The 21,009-nt window shown below is 45.0% G+C and overlaps 1 protein-coding gene across 1 annotated transcript; it reads right to left on the minus strand.

The window, feature by feature from the left end:
* Nucleotides 1-1,988: 1,988 nt before the first annotated feature.
* rps6 (ribosomal protein S6) lies at nucleotides 1,989-19,444 on the minus strand. Its single transcript, XM_078214258.1, has 7 exons — nucleotides 19,303-19,444; nucleotides 18,489-18,593; nucleotides 17,972-18,103; nucleotides 14,299-14,509; nucleotides 6,693-6,839; nucleotides 3,072-3,229; nucleotides 1,989-2,130 (listed from the first exon to the last, which is right to left on the minus strand). The coding sequence occupies exons 2-7, from the start codon at nucleotides 18,492-18,494 to the stop codon at nucleotides 2,035-2,037; spliced, it is 750 nt and encodes a 249-aa protein (XP_078070384.1). The 5' UTR covers nucleotides 18,495-18,593; nucleotides 19,303-19,444; the 3' UTR covers nucleotides 1,989-2,034.
* Nucleotides 19,445-21,009: the final 1,565 nt, after the last annotated feature.

Here is a 21,009-nt window from a genome sequence, read left to right on the forward strand (position 1 = left end):
TTTCATCTGGGTTCCTCCCCTACTAATGTGCTAACCCAATCACTTATCAGTGCAACACCACCTCTTCACCTGTTTTTCCTAAATGTTGAATATCCTTGACTATTCAGTTCCCAGTCTTGGACAGCCTCCATTTGTGCCTTTAAGTCATTCATGTTGACACAGTGATTAGTACTACTGCCTCACAGTGCCAGGGACCCAGGTTTAATTCTGGCCTTGGGTCACTGTCTGTGTGGAGTTTGCACGTTCTCCCCGTGTCTGCGTGAGTTTCCTCCGGGTGCTCCAGTTTCCTTCCAGTCCAAAAATATGTGGGTTAGGTTGATTGGCTATGCTAAATTATCCCGTCAGGAGGACTAGCAAGGTGAATGCGTGGGGTTATGGGGATCGGGCCTGGGTGACATTGTTGGTGTAGGCTTGATGGGACTTCTGCATTGGAGGGATTCTATGATCTACCTTGCTGCAAGCATTCAGATAAGAGTGCCCTGAACTTTTGTCTCAACATTATTCTGCATTCTAAACCGAGTTGATGCTCACTGCCTTCTAATTCAGCTTGCTACTTTTCTACTCCCTGTTAATAAGTTTGCCATCTCTCAGATTCCCATTCTCCAGACAGATTAAACCCTTCCCAACAGCATGAGCAAATCTCCCTGCATGGATATTAGCCTTGGTACTGTTAAGGTGTAGGTATCACCTATCTAAAATGTTCTGCAGCTGCACCATAGCAACCTTGACTGGCATCAGGGAGTTGCCTACACAGTCACAGAACCCCCTATCACTATTGCTGTTCCACTCTTCTTCCTCCCCATGCAACTGAGCCACCTGTGGTGCCATGGACTTGGCTGTCTGCACTTCCTCAGGGAGCCACTGCCTTCACCAGTATCCAAAATGGAAAACCAATTAGAAAACAAGATAGACTCAGGGGACTCCTGCACTACTTAACCGTCCCTCTCTGCCTGCACACTTCCAACCTTTAGTGAGACCATCTCTCTAAATGTGTTGTCTATGTAGTTCCCTGTCTTATGGGGCGGCACGGTAGCACAGTGGTTAGCACTGCTGCTTCACAGCTCCAGGGACCAGGGTTCGAATCCCGGCTCGGGTCACTGTCTGTGTGGAGTTTGCACATTCTCCTCGTGTCTGCGTGGGTTTTCTCCGGGTGCTCCGGTTTCCTCCCACAGTCCAAAGATGTGCAGGTTAGGTTGATTGGCCATGCTAAAATTGCCCCTTAGTTTCCTGGGATGCGTAGATTAGAGGGATTAGCAGGGAAATGGGGGTTGGGATTGTGGTCGGTGCAGACTCGATGGGCCGAATGGCCTCTTTCTATACTGTAGGGTTTCTATGACTTCTTTCTATGGATGCACCACATAAACTCCAGCCACAGCTCAAAGTTCTGAAGCCTTGAGCTCAAGCTTCCACAGCCAGTGACAATTCCTGTAGATGTGCTTGTCTAGGACATATTGTGTTAATGACTTCCCACATACTGCAGAATGTGCATTTCAGCCATATCATGACTTGCAGAACTATATTTTGCAATTAGAATAACTTACCAATCAACTTCTTCCCTGCATAAGAGCCAACCACTGGAGGCTGGAATAAGTGGAAAAAGGAGCACCCACCCCCCCAGCCATTTGAACTCCCAGCTTGACACGCAGTGCACTCAATGCAGACCAAGTAACCGGTTATTATACTGTCTGAAAAACAAACAATTCAAGCTTCCAAAGAGAAGTTTAAGCTGGCTACCTAATTAACTAGCTGAAGCTGCCCTGAGAGCGCTTGGAAAGTCTGTTTAAGGCTGGAATAAACTTAACTTATTTTCTTTGGTTCTATAAATGTTGAAAATTCTTGAAATCAATACTCTCTCCACTGATGTGACTAAATTGATAATAACACAATTTTAACGAAGAAGATCCACCGAGATTAGCCGCATCCTTTCACAAAGCAAGTTGTTGAGCAATGCCAAATCTTTTTTTTCAATTCACAAACAACAAAATCAGGAGGTTTCAACAAAAGCTGTTTATTTTGTCTATCCCATCAATATTTTTACTTTTGGCTAGATTCAGATTTAGATGTGGAAGCCCTCAGTGAAGAAAGGCGACGTCTCTTTGCGATTTGCTCCTGACGTTTTTCCTTAGCCTCCTGCAAACAAATTAAAATAGGTCAGATTAATATAATGGCACTACTGTACTCCACTCAATATTACCATTTGCTGAGGCAACCTCTTTTGCAACAAAATGTTTAATCATAACATTTATGCAGTGTCTGTAATGTAGATGAATGTCAAGGTGCCACAGAGGTTGGAGGGAAAAAATAGTTGGAATAAAAAAAAAGGGGCAGATTCAGGATGATCAGAAGCGTTACGTAAGATAACTTTTATAGACAGTGTAAGAATTAGGAAATTCCAGAGCTTAAGGACAAAGGTTAAAAGAATAAAGTTGAGGGCAGGAGATCACGGAGGAATTTGAAGACAGGGAAGGGCAATGATTTAAAGAGGGATGGGAGCTTTAAATTGATGTCCTTCCAGAATGTAGGGAACAGGGACAGGGTGAATGGGCCTTGGTGATGGAGGAAATTTGAGCAGCAGATTTTTGGGTGAACTGAACACTGTAGAGCATGTAGTATTAGAATTCTCATATCTGAAGATGACAAAGCTGCAGGCGTCTCCAGTGGACCCCAGTTGATTTAAATGTTGTGGAGAATCCAAGTGGTTAGCACAGTGGTTAGCACTGCTGCCTCACAGCGCAAGGGACCTGGGTTCAATTCCGGCCTCAGGTCACTGTGTGTAGAGTTTGCACATTCTCCACATGTCTGTGTGGGTTTCCCCCGGGTGCTCCGGTTTCCTCCTACAGTCTAAAAATGTTTGAGTTAGGTCGATTGGCCATGCTACATCGACCCCAGTGTAAGGGAGATTAGCAGAGTAAATATGTGGGGTTACGGGAATAGGGCCGAGGTGGGATTGTGGTCAGTGCAGATTCAATGGGCCAAATGGCCTCCTTCTGCACTGCGGATTCTATGACCCATGTCTTGGCAGAACCAAGATGTGGAGAACAAAGTATTTTCTCAAAACATAATAAACTAACCTTCATTCTCTTGGCCAAAAGCTTCGCATACTCTGCTGCAGCTTCCTTGTTCTTTTGAGTACGATGTTTCTTCAGGGCAATGCGTCTTCTTTTGTGCTGCAGAACCCGGGGAGTTACCAAACGCTGAATCTTGGGAGCTTTGGTTCTAGGCTTCTTACCTGGAATTGCAGACAAGGTGTAAAATTAATACAAAATAAATTATAACAATTCAGAAATATTGCGCTAGTTTGTCTACTTTTCTAGTCTCAAAGACAATCTTTACGTTTTGAGTATTCTTCAGTGCTACAATACCACATTTCTGATTTGAACTGCAGCTGGTGCATGGCAAGTAAAAGCAAAGTTTCATACATCACAGCAATATTTTAAAGACCGCTGTTTTTGAGAGTCTTGTTTGGGATATGCCTCAACAACCTTCTTGTATGGAGCACTTACAATGCAGTAAAACATCCCAATGGTTTCCAAATAAATGTTGACACTGAACAACATAAGATGATGTTAGGACAGATGGTTAAAAGCTTGGTTAGAGACAGATTTTAGGGAACATTCTAAAGGTGAAGAGATTGATCTAGCCAACTGGAAGCACATCTGCCAATGGTAGAAGATTAAAATTCTTCACCAAAGGCCAGAATGGGAGGACCAGAGAAATCCAACTCTTGTAGGGCTGGACAGGGTTATAAAGATAGGAAGAGCAAGGCCACGGAGAGATTTGGAAACAAGGGTGAGAATTTCAAGATTTCCCGGAGAGACCAGTGAAAGTAAAAGTTTAAAAGGTTTCTGGCAGTGAATTATGAAGTTGTAAAGACGGGCCAAAATCCTGCACAGCCCGACTGGCACATTTGGTAGTTAATGGGAGTTTTAACCCCAGCGCTACAGAAGGCATCTAGATGTGGCATCCAGTAAAATAGTTGTTGGCACTGCCGCTACTTTTTCACTGGCATTTTCCCCTCTCCCCCATCATGATTTTGCGATCTTAATTTTCAGACATACCTTTAGGGTGAGGCATGCAGTAGAAGTAACACGCACCTGCGACATTCTTTTAATTTGTGGTACAAATAAATGGAAACTTTTAAAACCAAGCATTGCTCGACTGGGAGGTATCGGGTGGCACGGTAGCACAGTGGTTAGCACTGGTGCTTCACAGCTCCAGGGACCTGGGTTCGATTCCCGGCTTGGGACACTGTCCGTGTGGAGTTTGCACATTCTCCTCGTGTCTGCGTGGGTTTCCTCCGGGTGCTCTGGTTTCCTCCCACAGTCCAAAGATGTGCAGGTTAGGTTGATTGGCCATGCTAAAAATTGCCCTTAGTGTCCTGAGATGTGTAGGTTAGTGGGTAAATATGTAGGGATATGGGGGCAGGGCCTGGGTGGGATTGTGGTCGGTGCAGACTCGATGGGCCGAATGGGGCCTCTTTCTGTACTGTAGGATTTCTACTAGAACTATAGAACCCCTACAGTGCAGAAAGAGACCATCTGGTCTATCAAGTCTGCACCGACAATCTGAAAAGCCGTCCCAACTCCTCTGCCCTATCCCGCAACGACACGCATTTTCCATACCTAATCCACTTAAACTACACATCTTTGGACACTAAACACTAATTTAGCATGGCCAATCCACCTAACTTGCACATCTTTGGACTGTGGGAGTGCCCAGAGGAAACCCACGCAGGCATGGGGAGAACATGCAAGATCCACACAGACAGTGACCTAAAGCTGGAATTGAACCCAGGTCCTTGGCGCTGTGAGGCAGCAGAGCTAACCACTGTGCCACCCAGCAAATGCAGGGATGATGGGTAAACAAGACTGATGCAAGTCAGGATACAGTTTTATATGAGCTCAGGTTTAGATGTTGGAGACCAGAGATAACAGAATGGCCAAGTCAAGGGACGGTAAGGGTATGCATGAAGGTTCCAGCAACAGCAATAAGCTGACCAGAGTTGAAGTTAGGCGATGTAACAGAGTGGAGGGGTTGACAGGTGGTCAGACAAAGCTGGGTGCTATCAGAGTATATGTGGAATCTGTGTTAATGAACAAGGGGCATTATGTAAATCAATAAACGAGGGGGCCAAGGACATATCTGTGATAAAAGTCAGAGACAATGAGGTGGGAGCAGGTACTGATGCTGATTTTCTGACTATGATTGGACAGACAAGAAAGGAATCTGACAGGAACAGGTCCCACCAAAATAGACAACATAGGGGTGGTGTTGAAGAACAAGGATGAATAGGTAACTGGAGTCATAGTCAAATAGGATGTCATTGTTGATGTTCAATACAAAGGTGGGGCAGAAACCAGATTGAAGAAGTCTAAATGCGAAGCTGCAGGAAAGGGGAGCATGAATGTTTTTAAATTCATTCATGGGATTTGGTTGTCATTGTGGGTCAGCATTTATTGCCCATTCCCAATTGCCAGGGAAAAGTGAACCACCTTTTGAATACAACCAAGTGGCTTGCTGGGTCTTTTCAGAACAAAGAACAAAGAACAATACAGCACAGGAACAGGCCCTTCGGCCCTCCAAGCCCGCGCCGCTCCCCGGTCCAGGATTGAATCCTGAATCCAGGATCCCCGCCCAATTTTCCAGCCTATCTACATACCAATATCCTATCCACCGAGCTGTCCCTCACAGCTACGATGCTTTGTTCATTACAACCTATTAACTCACCCCCACCCCCCCATTCCAGACCATGTGATCTCCAGGGAGAGGCGAAAACCCAGAGTGAAAAACCCCAGGGCCAATATGGGGAAAAAAAAATCTGGGAAATTCCTCTCCGACCCCCTGAGGCGATCGAAACGAGTCCAGGAGATCACAATGGCCCCGATCGGAAAATGCTTCCCAACCCTAGTCATTTCCACTTCCACGAACACCATATGAATTCCCTGCCCCCGAGACAGGTTCCCAACTATCCGCAGTCTCACTCTGTACTGGCACCAGCAAGATGATCGCAGCTGTTGGTCTGGTGCCATATATATAGGCCGGTCCAAGGACAGCAGACTTCCTTACCTAAAGGACATTGGTAAACCAAATAGGATTTAATGGAAATCTGATAGTTTCATGGCCACCATTACTGGTACTTGCTTCTTATTCCAGTTATTAATTTACTTAAATGAATTTGCATGTCCCAGCTGTCGGGGTGGGATTTGAACTTGTGTCTCCAGGTCTTTTGTACAAGTGTCTGGATTGCTAATCCACTAACATAAGCACATCGTTTCTGTTCCCTCATTCTGGAGGCAGCACGCTCAGGATTGAGGAGAGAAAGGGACGATGATAGTGCCTGAAGTAAGGGAGCTTATCAGTTAACATGGGGACCAGGAAAGGAAGGTGGACAGGAATAGAAGTAGATGATTCACAGCAATAGCATATAGTACACAAATCCAGCACAAAAGGAACCAGAAGTGGGTCTCATGGACAAGGTGAGTTCAGAGAGGAGATAACAGTAAAAGTAGGGAAGAAACAAGTTTAGTGCTAATGTGAGGAACCTCTGGCCTGATGGACCAGGGGAAGGAAAGAAAGCAGCAGAACTTTTGGATAAAGGTATATAAGCTCCTTACACATTGTTGACAGTGAGGGTGGGGAAAACAGGGTAGGAGCTTAAAACTATTTCAAAGCACGTGGGGAAACATACGTACCTTCCTTGCTCAGAGGTCTCCTCACAACATACTGGCGTACATCATCCTCCTTGGACAGGTTAAACAGCTTGCGGATTTTGCTAGCCCTCTTTGGTCCAAGACGACGGGGCACGGTGTTGTCTGTCAGACCAGGGATGTCCTTCTCACCTATTCAGAAAAAACACCACTGAGGAAGTTGTACTTTCAAACACATTTCTGTATAACAATGTAATGCGGCCACCATACTAGATTGAACATTCAATATATGGAGAAACCTATTCCATTCTCCTGTTCTTGCTAATTTTCCTACCTCTCCTAGTGACAGCTTTCACACAAACTCTCTCCGGCACTACATTCAATCAGCAATTTTTTCCCATGTGCGCAAACGATGTACACTGAACTAGGGACAAGCAGGTATCAAAGCGATCTTGGCTTTACCAGATGTCTGTATATCCATACCTATAGCAGATTACTGGATAGCAGACAATAGTGGGATCCTGAGCAAATTCCCCTCATCACTCTGACCGAGACCACCAAACCTGGCACAATCTTGAGCTTGAATCAGGGAGCTATAGACTCAACAAAGCTATCTATTCCAGCTGGCAATAACGGAGTGCAGCATACAACATACCTTTGCAGTGTGATTTTTTCTTTAACGATGTTGGTTATAACACTAGCTGGATTGCTCAGGATTATGCATGCTGTATAAAGTAGCCCACAACCTAAATCAATTTAAGCTTGTAGCTAGGGGGATTAAAACGATCATTATATCAGACTGGCTGGTTATAACACAAATTGGAGTTAGATTGGCATTGATACTGCTAGCCAACTGGCCAACAATGAGGCAAGTACATGCTTCCAATACTACAGCACCAACCAGAGCTTCTTTTTGCATTATCTGACTCAGATACAATTGATCATTTCCAACATAATGCATCATCTCCAATGTGTTTATTGACAAGGGAGCCAGGAGTTATGAGTGAGACAGACAGGAATTTGGGAGTGAGATCACAACCAGATCGGCTATGATCCTACTGAATGATGCAGCAGGCTCAAAGGGCTGAATGGCCTACTCCCGCGCCTGTGTCTCTGTTAATCTATTCAACACCACAGTTCTAAGTTTGACTACCACTAGCTCCAATTGGAAACTGTGCATGCACAAATATGAGCTGGATTCATAAGTTGTGGCAATGCTGTCCCCACCAGCTTTATATTTAGAAAACCAGATAAACAGTCAAGCCCATGCTGCAGAATATATCCTAGGTTCACAGCAGGAATAAACAAGATAGCAGTGATCTTGCAATTCAGAAGTCTGAAGAACAGTAATGGAAATAGCATGGGGATAAAAATTATTCAACAGTCTCACCTGAGGAGGGTGAGGTTAGTAAATAGGATGGAGATGCATTTTAACAGCAAATTCAGCATCACACACCGTAATAATGTCAAAGGATAGAAAATCCCATTAACTTGGTGTCCAAAACTGCAAGATCTTCATTAAGACAACAGTGTTTAAACTTCAAGTTTTAGACAGAAGGAAAAGGGAAATGACAAAAGGAGGAAAACGGGCCTGATAAAAAGGGTTTTGGCTTTGCATTTGCAATGCACAATCCTCACATCTGTCGCAAATTTCTAGATCATGTTTTATGTCAATATATAGAGGTAACTTTTAGTTGTGGAAAATTAAAGGTTAACTGCAGAAAATGGAATAAATGTAACTAAAGCAGCTTGAAATCTATTACACTGGAAAGGGTGGGGCCGCGTGGACTTGAATGATTAACAGCTAGAAAGAAAAGATCCCCTAACAGCAAGTGGGCTTACTTAGCTGGAGTCTTGATGCCTAAACTATGTGCAACGTGTAATCCAGAAAATGATGTGTTTTGGGAGTAAAAGCTCAATTAGTTTAAAAGCATTCAGTGAACTTCAACATGCTACGTGACTGTGGAGATGGCTGACGTTTAAGAAGATTCTTTGGTTTCAATTTATTTGCTTTTTTTGTAACAGAGAAGAGGATACGGTGCTGCTGTTAGCAGGTTCCAAGCACTTAGAGAAGGGCTAGGAACCCTTCAGTGCAGCTGCAAGTGGCGGTTTGGACTTCATGTGTTTGGAGCTGAGAGAAGCCCTGGGAGCTGTTGATTGGGCTCAGAACTGCCAGGGAGCTGAGAAGTTTGCTAAGAAGCCAGGTAACCATTCATAGCTCATTGCAGCCAGGAGATTGGGGTCTGGAGAAACCCAAGGCTAGCACCACATTAATGAAGCTAACTGTCTGTGAAAATTGGATGCGTGCCAGTAATTAGAGGCAGAGTGCTGTTTGTGAATCCTGCTGAATGCAGTCTCAGGAGAGGTGAATGAACCATTGGGACATGGACAGTAGCTGAGACAATCAGAGAGACTTTTGAGGGAATTCAGAAGCGAGATCTTCGAAAGTGAAGAGTTGAAATCCCTCCTCAGGGAGACAGTTTTACCGAGATTTTGCGATTCATGATGATCACCAATGCCTGGGTGGGTTGCTGAGAAATCCAGGGGATGTCTTTTAATGTGCAATGTGGGATGTTCAACCACAGTTTGTCTGTTAATTCATATTTACCTCTTGCGAATTATGAACGTTAAGAGTACAAGGTAGATGTACATCTTTTTACCTTTCTGACTTCATAAACTTTATTTTGTTTGTTTAGAACTGTGGAATTGTGTTTTATTCTCTTAACAGGTAACTGCGATTTCAGACTTTGTCTACTTTGAACAGAAAGTTACTGGTCCCTAGCCGGATCGTAACACCACTTAATGTCCAAATGTCAGAGGGGATTGTGTGAAAGTCCCTGTTGTAAATACAGACTGCTTACAGGGGTCATTGTTTTAAGGATCAAAAGAAATCTGTATTTGGTGGCAGCAACTCCATGGCAGCATTAACCAACACAAAAGCTAAACAATGCTATCACCGCCAGTATGCGAGAGTTCAAGAAGAAATTAGATATAGTTCTTGGGGCTAAAGGGATATAAGGGGATCAGGATATTGAATTTGATAATCAGCCATCGAAGGGCCTACTTTTGCTTCTGGTTTCTATGTAAAAAATGATTTGAAAAGATGGATAGAAATTAAAGCAACTCACCGAATATGTAATAAGTTTAAAGAAGCTTCCACACTAAACAAAGAAATAGCACTGAGCAAGTGTTTTCTAGGACATATGTTTAACCACACAGTGGGGTTAAAAGTAAAATTCTGTGTCTGACTTTCTCACCTCCTAGATAGAACGAAGAACAGGACAGCTCAGGAACAGGCCCTTCGGCCCACCAAGTCTGTGCTGACATAGATGCCTCTCTAATCTAATATTTTCTTGCATCTATGTGGTCCATTTCCCTCCATTCCCTACCTATTCATGTATTTATCCACATGCCTCTTGAACGTTGTTATAGAATCTGCTTCCACCACCTTCTCCGGCAGCATGCTCCAGGCCTGAAACTTTGCTTTTACTAGCCATGCACCAGCTGCAGTTCAAATCAGAAAAAGCTGCCCCTTACATCTTTCAAACTTTCCCCCTCTCACTTTCAACCTCTGCCCCCAAGAAATTGAACCTTTGACCCTAGGAAAAAGACTGACTATCCACTCTATCCAAGCCTGCCATAATCTTGTAAACCTCTATCAGGTCCCCCTCATCCTCCGACACTCCAATGAAAACAATCCAAGTTTGTTCAGCCTTTCTTCAAAGTCCATATCCTCCAAACCAGCAACATCCTGGTAAATCTCTTCTGCGCCCTTTCCAATGCATCAACATCCTTCCGGTGGTGTGACGATCAGAATTGTACACATTAGTCCAAATGCAGTCTAACCAGTCTTTTGCAGCGGCAACATGATTTTCCAATTCCTATACGCAATGCCCCGACCGATGAAGGCCAGCATGCCATATGGCTTCTTGACCACCTTGTCTATCTGAGTTGCCACTTTCAGGGAACTGTGGATCCACACACCTACATCCCTCTGTATGCTAGTATTTCTAAGGGCTGTACCATTTACTGTATACTTTCTTTCTGCAGAAGACCTTCCAAATCGCATCAACTCACATTTGTCCAGGTTAAATTCCATCTGCCATCTTTCGGCCCAGGTCTCCAGCCGATTTATATCCTGCTGTATCCTCTGACAATCCTCCTCACTATCCACTACTCCCAATTTTTGTACAAAGTCCAACAGGACTTTAACCTGGTGTTGTGAGACTTCTTGCTGTGTTCACCCCAGTCCAACGCCGGCATCTCCACATCATGACTAGTGGTGTGCCACAGGGATCAGTGCTGGGTCCATTGTTGTTTGTCATCTATATCAATGATCTGGATGATAATGTGGTAAATTGGATCAGCAAATTTGCTGATGATACAAAGACTGGAGGTGTAGTGGACAGTGAGGAAGATTTTCAAAGCTTGCAGAGGGATTTGGACCAGCTAGAAAAATGGGCTGAAAAATGGCAGATGGAGTTTAATGCAGACAAGTGTGAGGTATTGCACTTTGGAAGGACAAACCAAGGTAGAACATACAAGGTAAATGGTAGGACACTGAAGAGTGCAGTAGAGCAGAGGGATCTGGGAATACAGATACATAATTCCCTAAAAGTGGCGTCACAGGAAGATAGGGTCGTAAAGAGTGTTTTTGGTACATTGGCCTTTATAAATCAAAGTACTGAGTATAGAAGTTGGAATGTTATGGTGAGGTTGTATAAGACATTGGTGAGGCTGAATTTAGAGTATTGTGTGCAGTTTTGGTCACCTAATTACAGGAAGGATATTAATAAGGTTGAAAGAGTGCAGAAAAGGTTTTCAAGGATGTTGCCGGGACTTGAGAAACGGAGTTACAGAGAAAGGTTGAATAGGTTAGGACTTTATTCCCTGGAGCGCAGAAGAATGAGGGGAGATTTGACAGAGGTGTATAAAATTATGATGGGTATAGATAGAGTGAATGCAAGCAGGCTTTTTCCACTGAGGCTAGGGGAGAAAATAGCTAGAGGACATGGGTTAAGGGCGAGGGGGGAAAAGTTTAAAGGGAATATTAGGGGGGGGGGCTTCTTCACACAGAGAGTGGTGGGAGTGTGGAATGAGCTGTCAGATGAGGTGGTGAATGCGGGCTCACTTTTAACATTTAAGAAAAACTTGGACAGGTACATGGATGGGAGGGGTGTGGAGGGATATGGTCCAGGTGCAGGTCAGTGGGACTAGGCAGAAAAATGTTTCGGCACAGCCAAGAAGGGCCAAAAGGCCTGTTTCTGTGCTGTAATGTTCTATGGTTCTATATGTAGCACTACCACTGCCCCATACTGAGATCAGCTAACCCAATAAATTGAGAGTCAAAGCTGTTCTGTAAAGCTTACTGTATAACATGCAGCACCTTTACCCATGAGTTCAGTGGGGACCTTAACTGAATTATCACATCAGATAGAATTGGCAGATTTAACACTGTTCAAACTGGATCAGATTTTGAAAAGGGTAGAAAGTCAAACTGTTAACAGTGTGCTGTTTCACTGCAAGGAAGACATAGCAATCTTCAGTATGAATAAGGGTACAATTCTTAAGGGGTGCAGGAGCAAAGGGACCTGAATATATATATGCATAGATCATTGCAAGTAGCAGGACAGATGGAGAGAGCAGTTATTAAAGCCCATGATATTCTGGGCTTTATTAATAGGGGCACAGAGTACAAGAACAAGGAGGTTATGCAGAACTTATAAAAGACACTAGTTGCACCTCAGCTGGAGCACTTTGTACAGCTTTGGGTGCCACAATGTAGGAAGGATGTGAAAGCATTACAGCAAGTGCAGAAGAGGTTTACAGGAATGAGGAGCTTCAGTTATGAGGATAACAAAGAACAAAGAACAGTACAGCACAGGAAACAGGCCCTTCGGCCCTCCAAGCCTGTGCCACTCCTTGGTCCAACTAGACCAATCGTTTGTATCCCTCCATTCCCAGGCTGCTCATGTGACTATCCAGGTAAGTCTTAAACGATGTCAGCATGCCTGCCTCCACCACCCTACTTGGCAGCGCATTCCAGGCCACCACCACCCTCTGTGTAAAAAACGTCCCTCTGATATCTGAGTTATACTTCGCCCCTCTCACCTTGAGCCCATGACCCCTCGTGATCGTCACCTCCGACCTGGGAAAAAGCTTCCTACTGTTCACCCTATCTATACCCTTCATAATCTTGTACACCTCTATTAGATCTCCCCTCATTCTCCGTCTTTCCAGGGAGAACAACACCAGTTTACCCAATCTCTCCTCATAGCTAAGACCCTCCATACCAGGCAACATCCTGGTAAACCTTCTCTGCACTCTCTCCAACGCCTCCACGTCCTTCTGGTAGTGCGGCGACCAGAACTGGACGCAGTATTCCAAATGTGGCCTAACCAGCGTTCTATACAGCTGCATCATCAGACTCCAGCTTTTATACTCTATACCCCGTCCTATAAAGGCAAGCATACCATATGCCTTCTTCACCACCTTCTCCACCTGTGTTGCCACCTTCAAGGATTTGTGGACTTGCACACCTAGGTCCCTCTGTGTTTCTATACTCCTGATGACTCTGCCATTTATTGTATAACTCCTCCCTCCATTATTTCTTCCAAAATGCATCACTTCGCATTTATCCGGATTAAACTCCATCTGCCACCTCTCCGCCCAATTTTCCAGCCTATCTATATCCTGCTGTATTGCCCGACAATGCTCTTCGCTATCCGCAAGTCCAGCCATCTTCGTGTCATCCGCAAACTTGCTGATTACACCAGTTACACCTTCTTCCAAATCATTGATATATATCACAAATAGCAGAGGTCCCAGTACAGATCCCTGCGGAACACCACTGGTCACAGTGATAAACTGGAGAGATTGGGATATTTTTTCGTGGAGAGAAGGCGGCTAAGAGGAGATTTGATAGAAATGCTCAAAATCATGTAGGGGTGGACAGAGTAGATAGGCAGAAACTGTTCCCACTCAGGAAAGAATGAAGAACGAGAGCGCACAGATTTAAAGCGATTTGCAAAAGAAGCAAATATGATGCAAGAAAGAACTTTTTCACACTGAGTGGTTAGGGTCTGAAAAGCACTGCCTGAAAGCGTGGTGGAGGCAGGTTCAATCGAGATATTCAAGAGCACATTAGATGATTATTTGAATAGAAAGGATGAGCACGGTTACAGGGAAAAGGCCGGAGAATGGAACCAGGTCATAATGCTCATGTGGAGAGCTCATGCAGACATGGTGGGCCGAACGGCATCCTTCTGCGCCATAACAATTCACAGAATCCCTACAACGCAGAAGAGGCCATTTGGTGCATGGAGTCTGCACCAACTCTCTGACAGAGCATCTTACCCAGTCCTTCTCCCCACCCTATCACCATGGCTAATACACCTAATCTGCACATCTTTGGACTGTGGGGAGAAACCACAGCACCCAGAGGAAACCCACGCAGACACGGGGAGAACGTGCAAACTCCACACAGGTAGTCACCCGAGGCCATAATTGAAACCGGGTCACTGGCGCAGTGAGGCAGCAGTGCTAACCACTGTGCCGCCCCACAGCAGTAATTCTGTGGCAAATTCATGGAGTGAATTCACAATTGCAACCCCCCCAATCCCTTCAACGTACAGTAGAAACTTTCACTCACCTTTCTTAATAATAACTAAATTCAGGACACTGAGGTTGGCATCAACAATGCATCCACGAACAGATTTTCGTTTGCGTTCACCAGTCCTCCTAGGACGATAGCAGGAATGTCCCTTGCTGAGCAGCAGACGGACACGGCCATTAGTCAAGATACCTTGCTTCATGGGGAAGCCCTGCTTGTCATTGCCACCACTGATGCGCACAACGTATCCCTGAAAAAATTCCAGAAAAAGAATCAACTTGAAATCAAATCAAAGTAGAGAGAACACCCTGCTCTTCTTCAAACGTCAAGAGATCCTTTATGTCTATCTAAAGGGGTAGACTAAACTCTGATTAGCCACCCTCTCCTCCTGGACTCCATGTTAGCCTTCATTGTCAACTGTTTTCTCTCTTCAGCTGTTATTCCTGTCTTTTAAATCTGCTGTCATCACTTCTCTCCTTAAAAGATAAACCCTCGACCGCGCTTGACCTTGCAAACCATCTCCAATCTCCTCTTCCTCCCCAGATTTCTCCAGTTACCTCCAAAATACACTCCCATCTTTCTCAGAACTCAGTTTGAATCTCTCCAATCAGGTTTCAATGCCAACCACAGTAGCAAAACAGTTCTAATCAAAGTCACCTATATCATTATGACAAAGGTAAACTGTCTGTATTTCTCTTCCTCAACCTGCCTGCAGCCTTTTGACACAGTTGACCTGCTGCCCATCTCCAAAACCTCCCTACTGTCATCCAGATGGTGCTACTGCTCTTGTGCTACCACTTGCCATGGCTTCTCTTCCTAGTCCCATTCCCACATCATTACCCTACCCCCCCCCCCACAACTTATTACATGCCCATTGCCCTCCACTTATTTCTCATCGACATGCTGTCCCTTGTTGTTATCATCTCAAGGCACAATGCTAGTTTTTAAATGCATGCTGAGGACATCCACCTCTTTCAACTCCTCCACAGTTGCTAAATTAGCAGACTGCTTATCCAACATCCAGTACTGCATGAACAGAAATTTCCTCCAATTAAATATTGGGAAGACTGAAGCCATTGATTTCAGTACCCACTCCAAAGTCTGCTCTTTAAGTATCAACTCTATTCCTTTTCTTGGTGACAGTCTAAGTAAGATCAAGCCAGTCTAGTCTGCCTGCAAACTGTCTCTCATATTGGATGCCAAGACAAATTTCTGATCTATAAAAGAGCACCTCTTTCCACCTCTGTAACAGCGCTTGACTTTGCAGCTCTCTTAGTTCAGCTGCTGCCAAAACTCGGATTCATGCCTCTATTATTCTAAACTTGACTATTTCAACACACATCTGACTGGTCTGCTACAACCCCCTGTAATCTTGAGGTCACCCAAGACTCCACAACTTCTGTCGTAACTTGCACCAAGTCCTGTTCCCTACGCTCATTGACCTGTTTTGGGTCCTGGTAAAGCAACATTTTTATGTTAAAATTCTCACCCTCATTTTCAAATCCCTCGATGGTCTTGCTGCTCCCTTTCTCTAATCACCTCCCAATTCCACAACTCTCCCATATATAGTCCACCATTGACAGCTGACCTTTATCACCTGGACCCAAAGGTCTGAAATACAATTCTGCACCACTATCGCAGAGTGTCTTCTTTAAGACACTCATCTGAAAAGGTGCTGCCCTCGACACTGCTGCACTCTCAGCATTAAGTATGAGCATAAATCAGGTGAAGTATTTCAAAAGGGAACTGAACCAACAACCTTCTCAGAGGGCAATTAATTAATTAATCTCTGCTTATTTACAGCTCCACACACAATGCTGAAATATTCGAGTACATCTGACATCAAAGTGCATGATAGAATTACAGGTGTGCTGCTTTCTCTTTCAGAAAGTATTATAAATTAGAATGGCCAGACTTCACAACATTAAAAAATAGTGATATCATTCTGATACCTCACCAAACACATCTAGACTGATCACAAGGGAATGTTCTCCATAAAAGAAATTATTAGCCAAGTGGCAGGATGACAGTTTAAAGACTAAATAAAAAGCAAAATTCTGCAGATGCTGTAAATCAGGAATACAAAGTGCTGGAAAAGCTCAGCAGGTCTGGCAGCATCTGTGGGGAGAGTAACTCTTCTCCCGAAGAACAGTCAAATCAGACTCATAAAAATCCACTTTGTTTCTCTCTCTATAGATGCTGCCCAACTTGCTGAGTTTCCCAGCATTTTGTTTGTATTGTAGGTTAACAGTTAGGCTGTCTCAACATTCCATATGGAAACCTTGCAGATCACACTGGATCAGAAATTATCAGTATTCCTTCTCACTGATGCTGTGATCCTCTACAACTGAATCCTGATAAATTAACACCTTACAAAATGTTTTACTGCTATTCAAGGATTCCACCTCACAACATACACAGCCAGTTTAAGAGATGCAAGTCTACTTCCGAAGTTGGATTTTAAAAAATTCTTTCATGGTATGTGGGAGAGAGCTCGGCCAGCATTTATTACCCATCTCTAATTTCCCCTGAGGTGGTGGTGGTGAGCCACCTTCTTGAACCTCTACGGTCTATATGGTGCAGGTACACCCAGTGCTGTTGGGAATGGAGTTCCAGGATTTTGACCTAGAGACAGTCAAGGAATGGCGGTGTGTGTGTGACTTAAGACGGGAACCTGCAGGTGGTAACGTTCCCATGCATTTGCTGCCCTTGTCCTTCTAGGTGGAAGAGGTCACAGGTTTGGGAGGTTCAATCAAGGGAGCCTTGGTCAATGGCAACCCCTAGGATGTTGATAATGGGGAATAATCATAGAATCCTACAGTGCAGAAAGAGGCCATTCGGCCCATCGAGTCTGCACCAACCACAATCCCACCCAGGCCCTATCCACATATCCCTACGTATTTACCCACTATCCCCTCTAACCTATGCATCCCGTATGGGGCAATTTAGAATGGCCAATCAGCCTAGCACATCTTTGGACTCTGGGAGGAAACCAGAGCACCCGGAGGAAACCCACGCAGACACAGGGAGAATGTGCAAACTCCACACAGACAGCGACCCGAGCCGGGATTCAAACCCAGGTCCCTGGAGCTGTGAAGCAGCAATGCTAACCACTGTGCTACCATGCCGCCCATAATGTGATGGTAGTGTCACTGAATGTCATGGGGAGACGCTTAGATTCTCTCTCATTGGAAATGATCATTGCCTGACACTTATGCAGCATTACTTGCCATTTATCAGCCCAAGCCCGAATGTTGTCCAGATCTTGCTGCATATGGGCAGAGTGTTTCAGTATCTGCAGAGTTACAAATGGTGAACGTTTTGTGCAAGCCGAGAACATCACCCTTAGGAGGCAATGATCTGGGACTGAGACGACTGACCTCCATCAACCACAACCATTCTCCTTTGTGTTAAGTCTAACCCCAACCAACAGTTTCTGCCAATCCCTACCCTACCCACTCCAGTTTTGCTTTAGATGCCACACACGGTCAAATGCAGACCCCAAACTGAATGAGCAGGTTAAGTGCTGCTTGAAAGCAATGTCAGAGACAGCAACACCAAAAAGTGACACGTAATGTTAAGCTTTCAATGAAGAAATCCTTCTGGGTTGTACTGTCGATAAGTACGTTAACTCCACAGTAAACATATACAGAAAGTGGAGCTGAGACTGGGTCACAGCCACGATCCAACAGGACACATGGCTCCGGTTTACCTTCCATTCGTCTCCAAGACAGTCCGCAGCGACCTCGGTGGCCATGCGTTTCTCATAGAAAGTCCGAAGTTTCCGCTCATCGTCCACTTCGATCAGTTTCTGGCAGCCAGTGGCCGGGAAAGAGATGTTGAGCTGGAAAAGTAAGAACAGTTGCTTCAGTTTGCGGACAAGGAGCCGGCGCTTCAATGACCCAGAGCCCGGGAATGGGTCAAAGTCCCGGGGAGGGGAGCCGAGGATCAGCCCCTCCTCCGGCCCGGTCCCCTCTTCCTGCAGCCCGCGGTCACCACCCCCCCAACCCCAGGGCCTCAGGCCTGACGCGGATTCCCCCCTCCCGAGCCCAGGTCCGGATCGCCTTTCTCAATCCGCCGCCATCCGAGCGCTGACAGCCGGCACGGACGGCCCACTACCCTGGGCCGGCTGTGGGGAGGATGAAGATGTGAGGGAGGCCGGTTTGGGCGGGAGGGAAATGAGCCGATGGCCGCGGTCTGGAGCCCCGATCCGCAACCCCGAACCTCACCTTCATGGCGGAGCAGCGGCGCCACGGGCAGAGCCAGCAGAAAGAGACCCGGATGTACCGCTTCGCGGAGCTCGTAGACGGAAATCTCGCGAGAGTGTGAGAGGCCTGGGCAGAGGGGATGGGAATGAATTGAATATCTCAATCAAATCTCCTCTCAACCTTCTCCAAGAAAAACAGCCCCAACTTCCCTACTCTACCAATATAACTGCAGATCCTCATCCCTGGATCCAGTCTCTCTAAAATCTTCACATCTTTCCTGAAGTGTGGCTCCCAGAATTGGATTATTTGGTAGCAAACGCCACTAGATTTCGGAGCGTGCTGCCCCTTCGTCAGGTGGAGTGACCTCCCAATCCACCTGACAAAGGAGCAGCGCTCCGAAAGCTAGTGGCGTTTGCTACCAAATAAACCTGTTGGATTTTAACCTGGTGTTGTTAGACTTCTTACTGTGTTTACTCCCAGAATTGGACACAGAATTCCAGCATAGGCTGAAAATTCTACAGATTTTTAATATTAATGTTCTTGCCTTTGTTCTCTCTACCTCTACAAATAAAGCCTCCGGTATTATATACTCTATTAAACATTCTCTCAACCGGCCCTGTCATCTTAAATGATTTTTGCACACTTCCACCCAGGTTCCACTCCTCGTGGGCCACTTTAGAATTGTACCTTTCGTTCTTGGTCATTAATATATATCAGAATAATCAGGCTTTACTTAAAGTTTTTAACATTTTAAATTTTCCAGCTACTGTGGCCCAGTTCCTAACTTCAGAGAAGAGGAAACACAGTAGCAACACTCGCCAGCCGATCAACTCACAGATTTCCTGTCATGCCACTGTTTGATATTTTTACTTTTACAAACTCTGGTGTGCCAATGTCTGCCCCAACTGCTGAGTCTGTCTTCAGGATAGAGCAGGGAGAGAGGAAATCCTGATGCAGGTAAATAAGAACTGGAAATGCTGGATAAAGAAGAATTCTGGGAGCAACAGACTGGCATCTGCTCCTGAAATAGCATTTGGAATGGAGGCTAGTGTTTGGAATGCTAGAGTGTTCCATGCCACATAGCCCAGGAGGTCCAGAATGGTCAGTGTTAAATTTCATAACTGCAAAGGTCAAGATCTTTTAGTAAGCAGGGGGATGGGAAGTTAGAGGGAAGTAAAGTGGGGACAGAAACAAAAGGCAGTAAGGGAAAAAGTGGAAGGCAGAGAAACCATAGACAACAATCAAAAAAGGCCACAGTGCAGAGTACAGAGACTGTGGAGAACTCAGTAAATGGGCTCAGTAAGGCTAAGAGAAATAAAACACAGGGAGAGTGTACAAAACATGACAGGATGGTCAGAGGTGTGTTTCTTTAACGCAAGGAGTATGACAGGTGAGGCGGATGAACTTAAAGCTTGGATTACTACATAGATTTGTGATGTTGTAGCAATTATGGAGACTTGGATGACAGAAGGGCAAGACTGGCAGCTTAGTATTCCAGGATTTAGATGCTTCAGGCAAGATAGAGCGGGTGACAAAAGAGGTGGGGGTGTTGCTTTCCTGATTAGGGAGAATGTCACATTTATCCAGAGAGAGGACACCTTGGTGGGATCATGCAGTGAGGCCATATGGGTAGAACTCAGGAACAGGAGCAGTGCAATCACACTGTTGGGGTTGTACTACAGATCTCCCAACAGCCAGCATGAAGTGGAGAAACTGATATGTCAGAAGATTATGGGATGATGTAAAAATAACAGGGTTGTTGTGATGGCGATTTTAACTTCTCCAACATAGACTGGGATTCCTTTAGTGCCAGGGGCTTGGACAGGGCAGTGTTTGTTCAGTGAGTCCAAGAGTGCTTCTTGAGGCAATATGTAGATAGTCCAACTCGGGAAGGGGGCTATCTTAGACGTGGGTCTGGGAAATGAGGTGATTGATGTCTCAGTGGCGGACCATTTTGGAAACAGTGATCACAATTCTATAAGTTTCAAGATACTGATAGAAATGGATAGAAATAGTCCCAGAGTGAAATTACTAAACCGGGGGACAATGTTAGGCAGAAGCTAGGGAATGTAGACTGCGGCAGCTGTTTGAGGGTAAATCCACATCCGATATGTGGAAGTCTTTTAAAAGTCCGTTGTTCACAATTCAGGACAAGTATGTCCCTGTAAAAATGAAGGATAAAGATGGCAAGATTCAGGAACCCTGGATGACAAAAGAGATTGTGAGCTTAGTGAAAAAGAAGAAGGAGGCATACATAAATTTCAGGAGACTTAAAACAGATAAGGCTCTCGAGGAATATAAAGATAGCAGGAAAGAGCTTAAACAGGGACTTGGGAGGCAAAAAGCAGCCATGAGATGTCCTTGGCAGGCAGGATTAAGGAGAATCCCAAGGCTTTTTATGTGGATATAAGAAGGAAGCGGGTAGGTAAGGAAAGGATAGGTCCACTCAAGGACAGTGGTGGGAATTTGTGTGTGGAGTCAGATGAGGTGGGTGAGGTCCTTAACGAGTACTTTGCATCAGTATTCACAAAGGAGAAGGATG

This window comes from Mustelus asterias, chromosome 6, assembly GCF_964213995.1.
Source record: "Mustelus asterias chromosome 6, sMusAst1.hap1.1, whole genome shotgun sequence".
NCBI lineage: Eukaryota > Metazoa > Chordata > Chondrichthyes > Carcharhiniformes > Triakidae > Mustelus > Mustelus asterias.

Coding starts and splice junctions, on each gene's coding strand:
- rps6 (XM_078214258.1), bottom strand. Junction 6,840..14,298: donor TTTAGTTATTATTAAGAAAG/GTGAGTGAAAGT, acceptor TTTTCTGAATAG/GTGAGAAGGACATCCCTGGT. Junction 3,230..6,692: donor GAGACCTCTGAGCAAGGAAG/GTACGTATGTTT, acceptor CTGCAATTCCAG/GTAAGAAGCCTAGAACCAAA.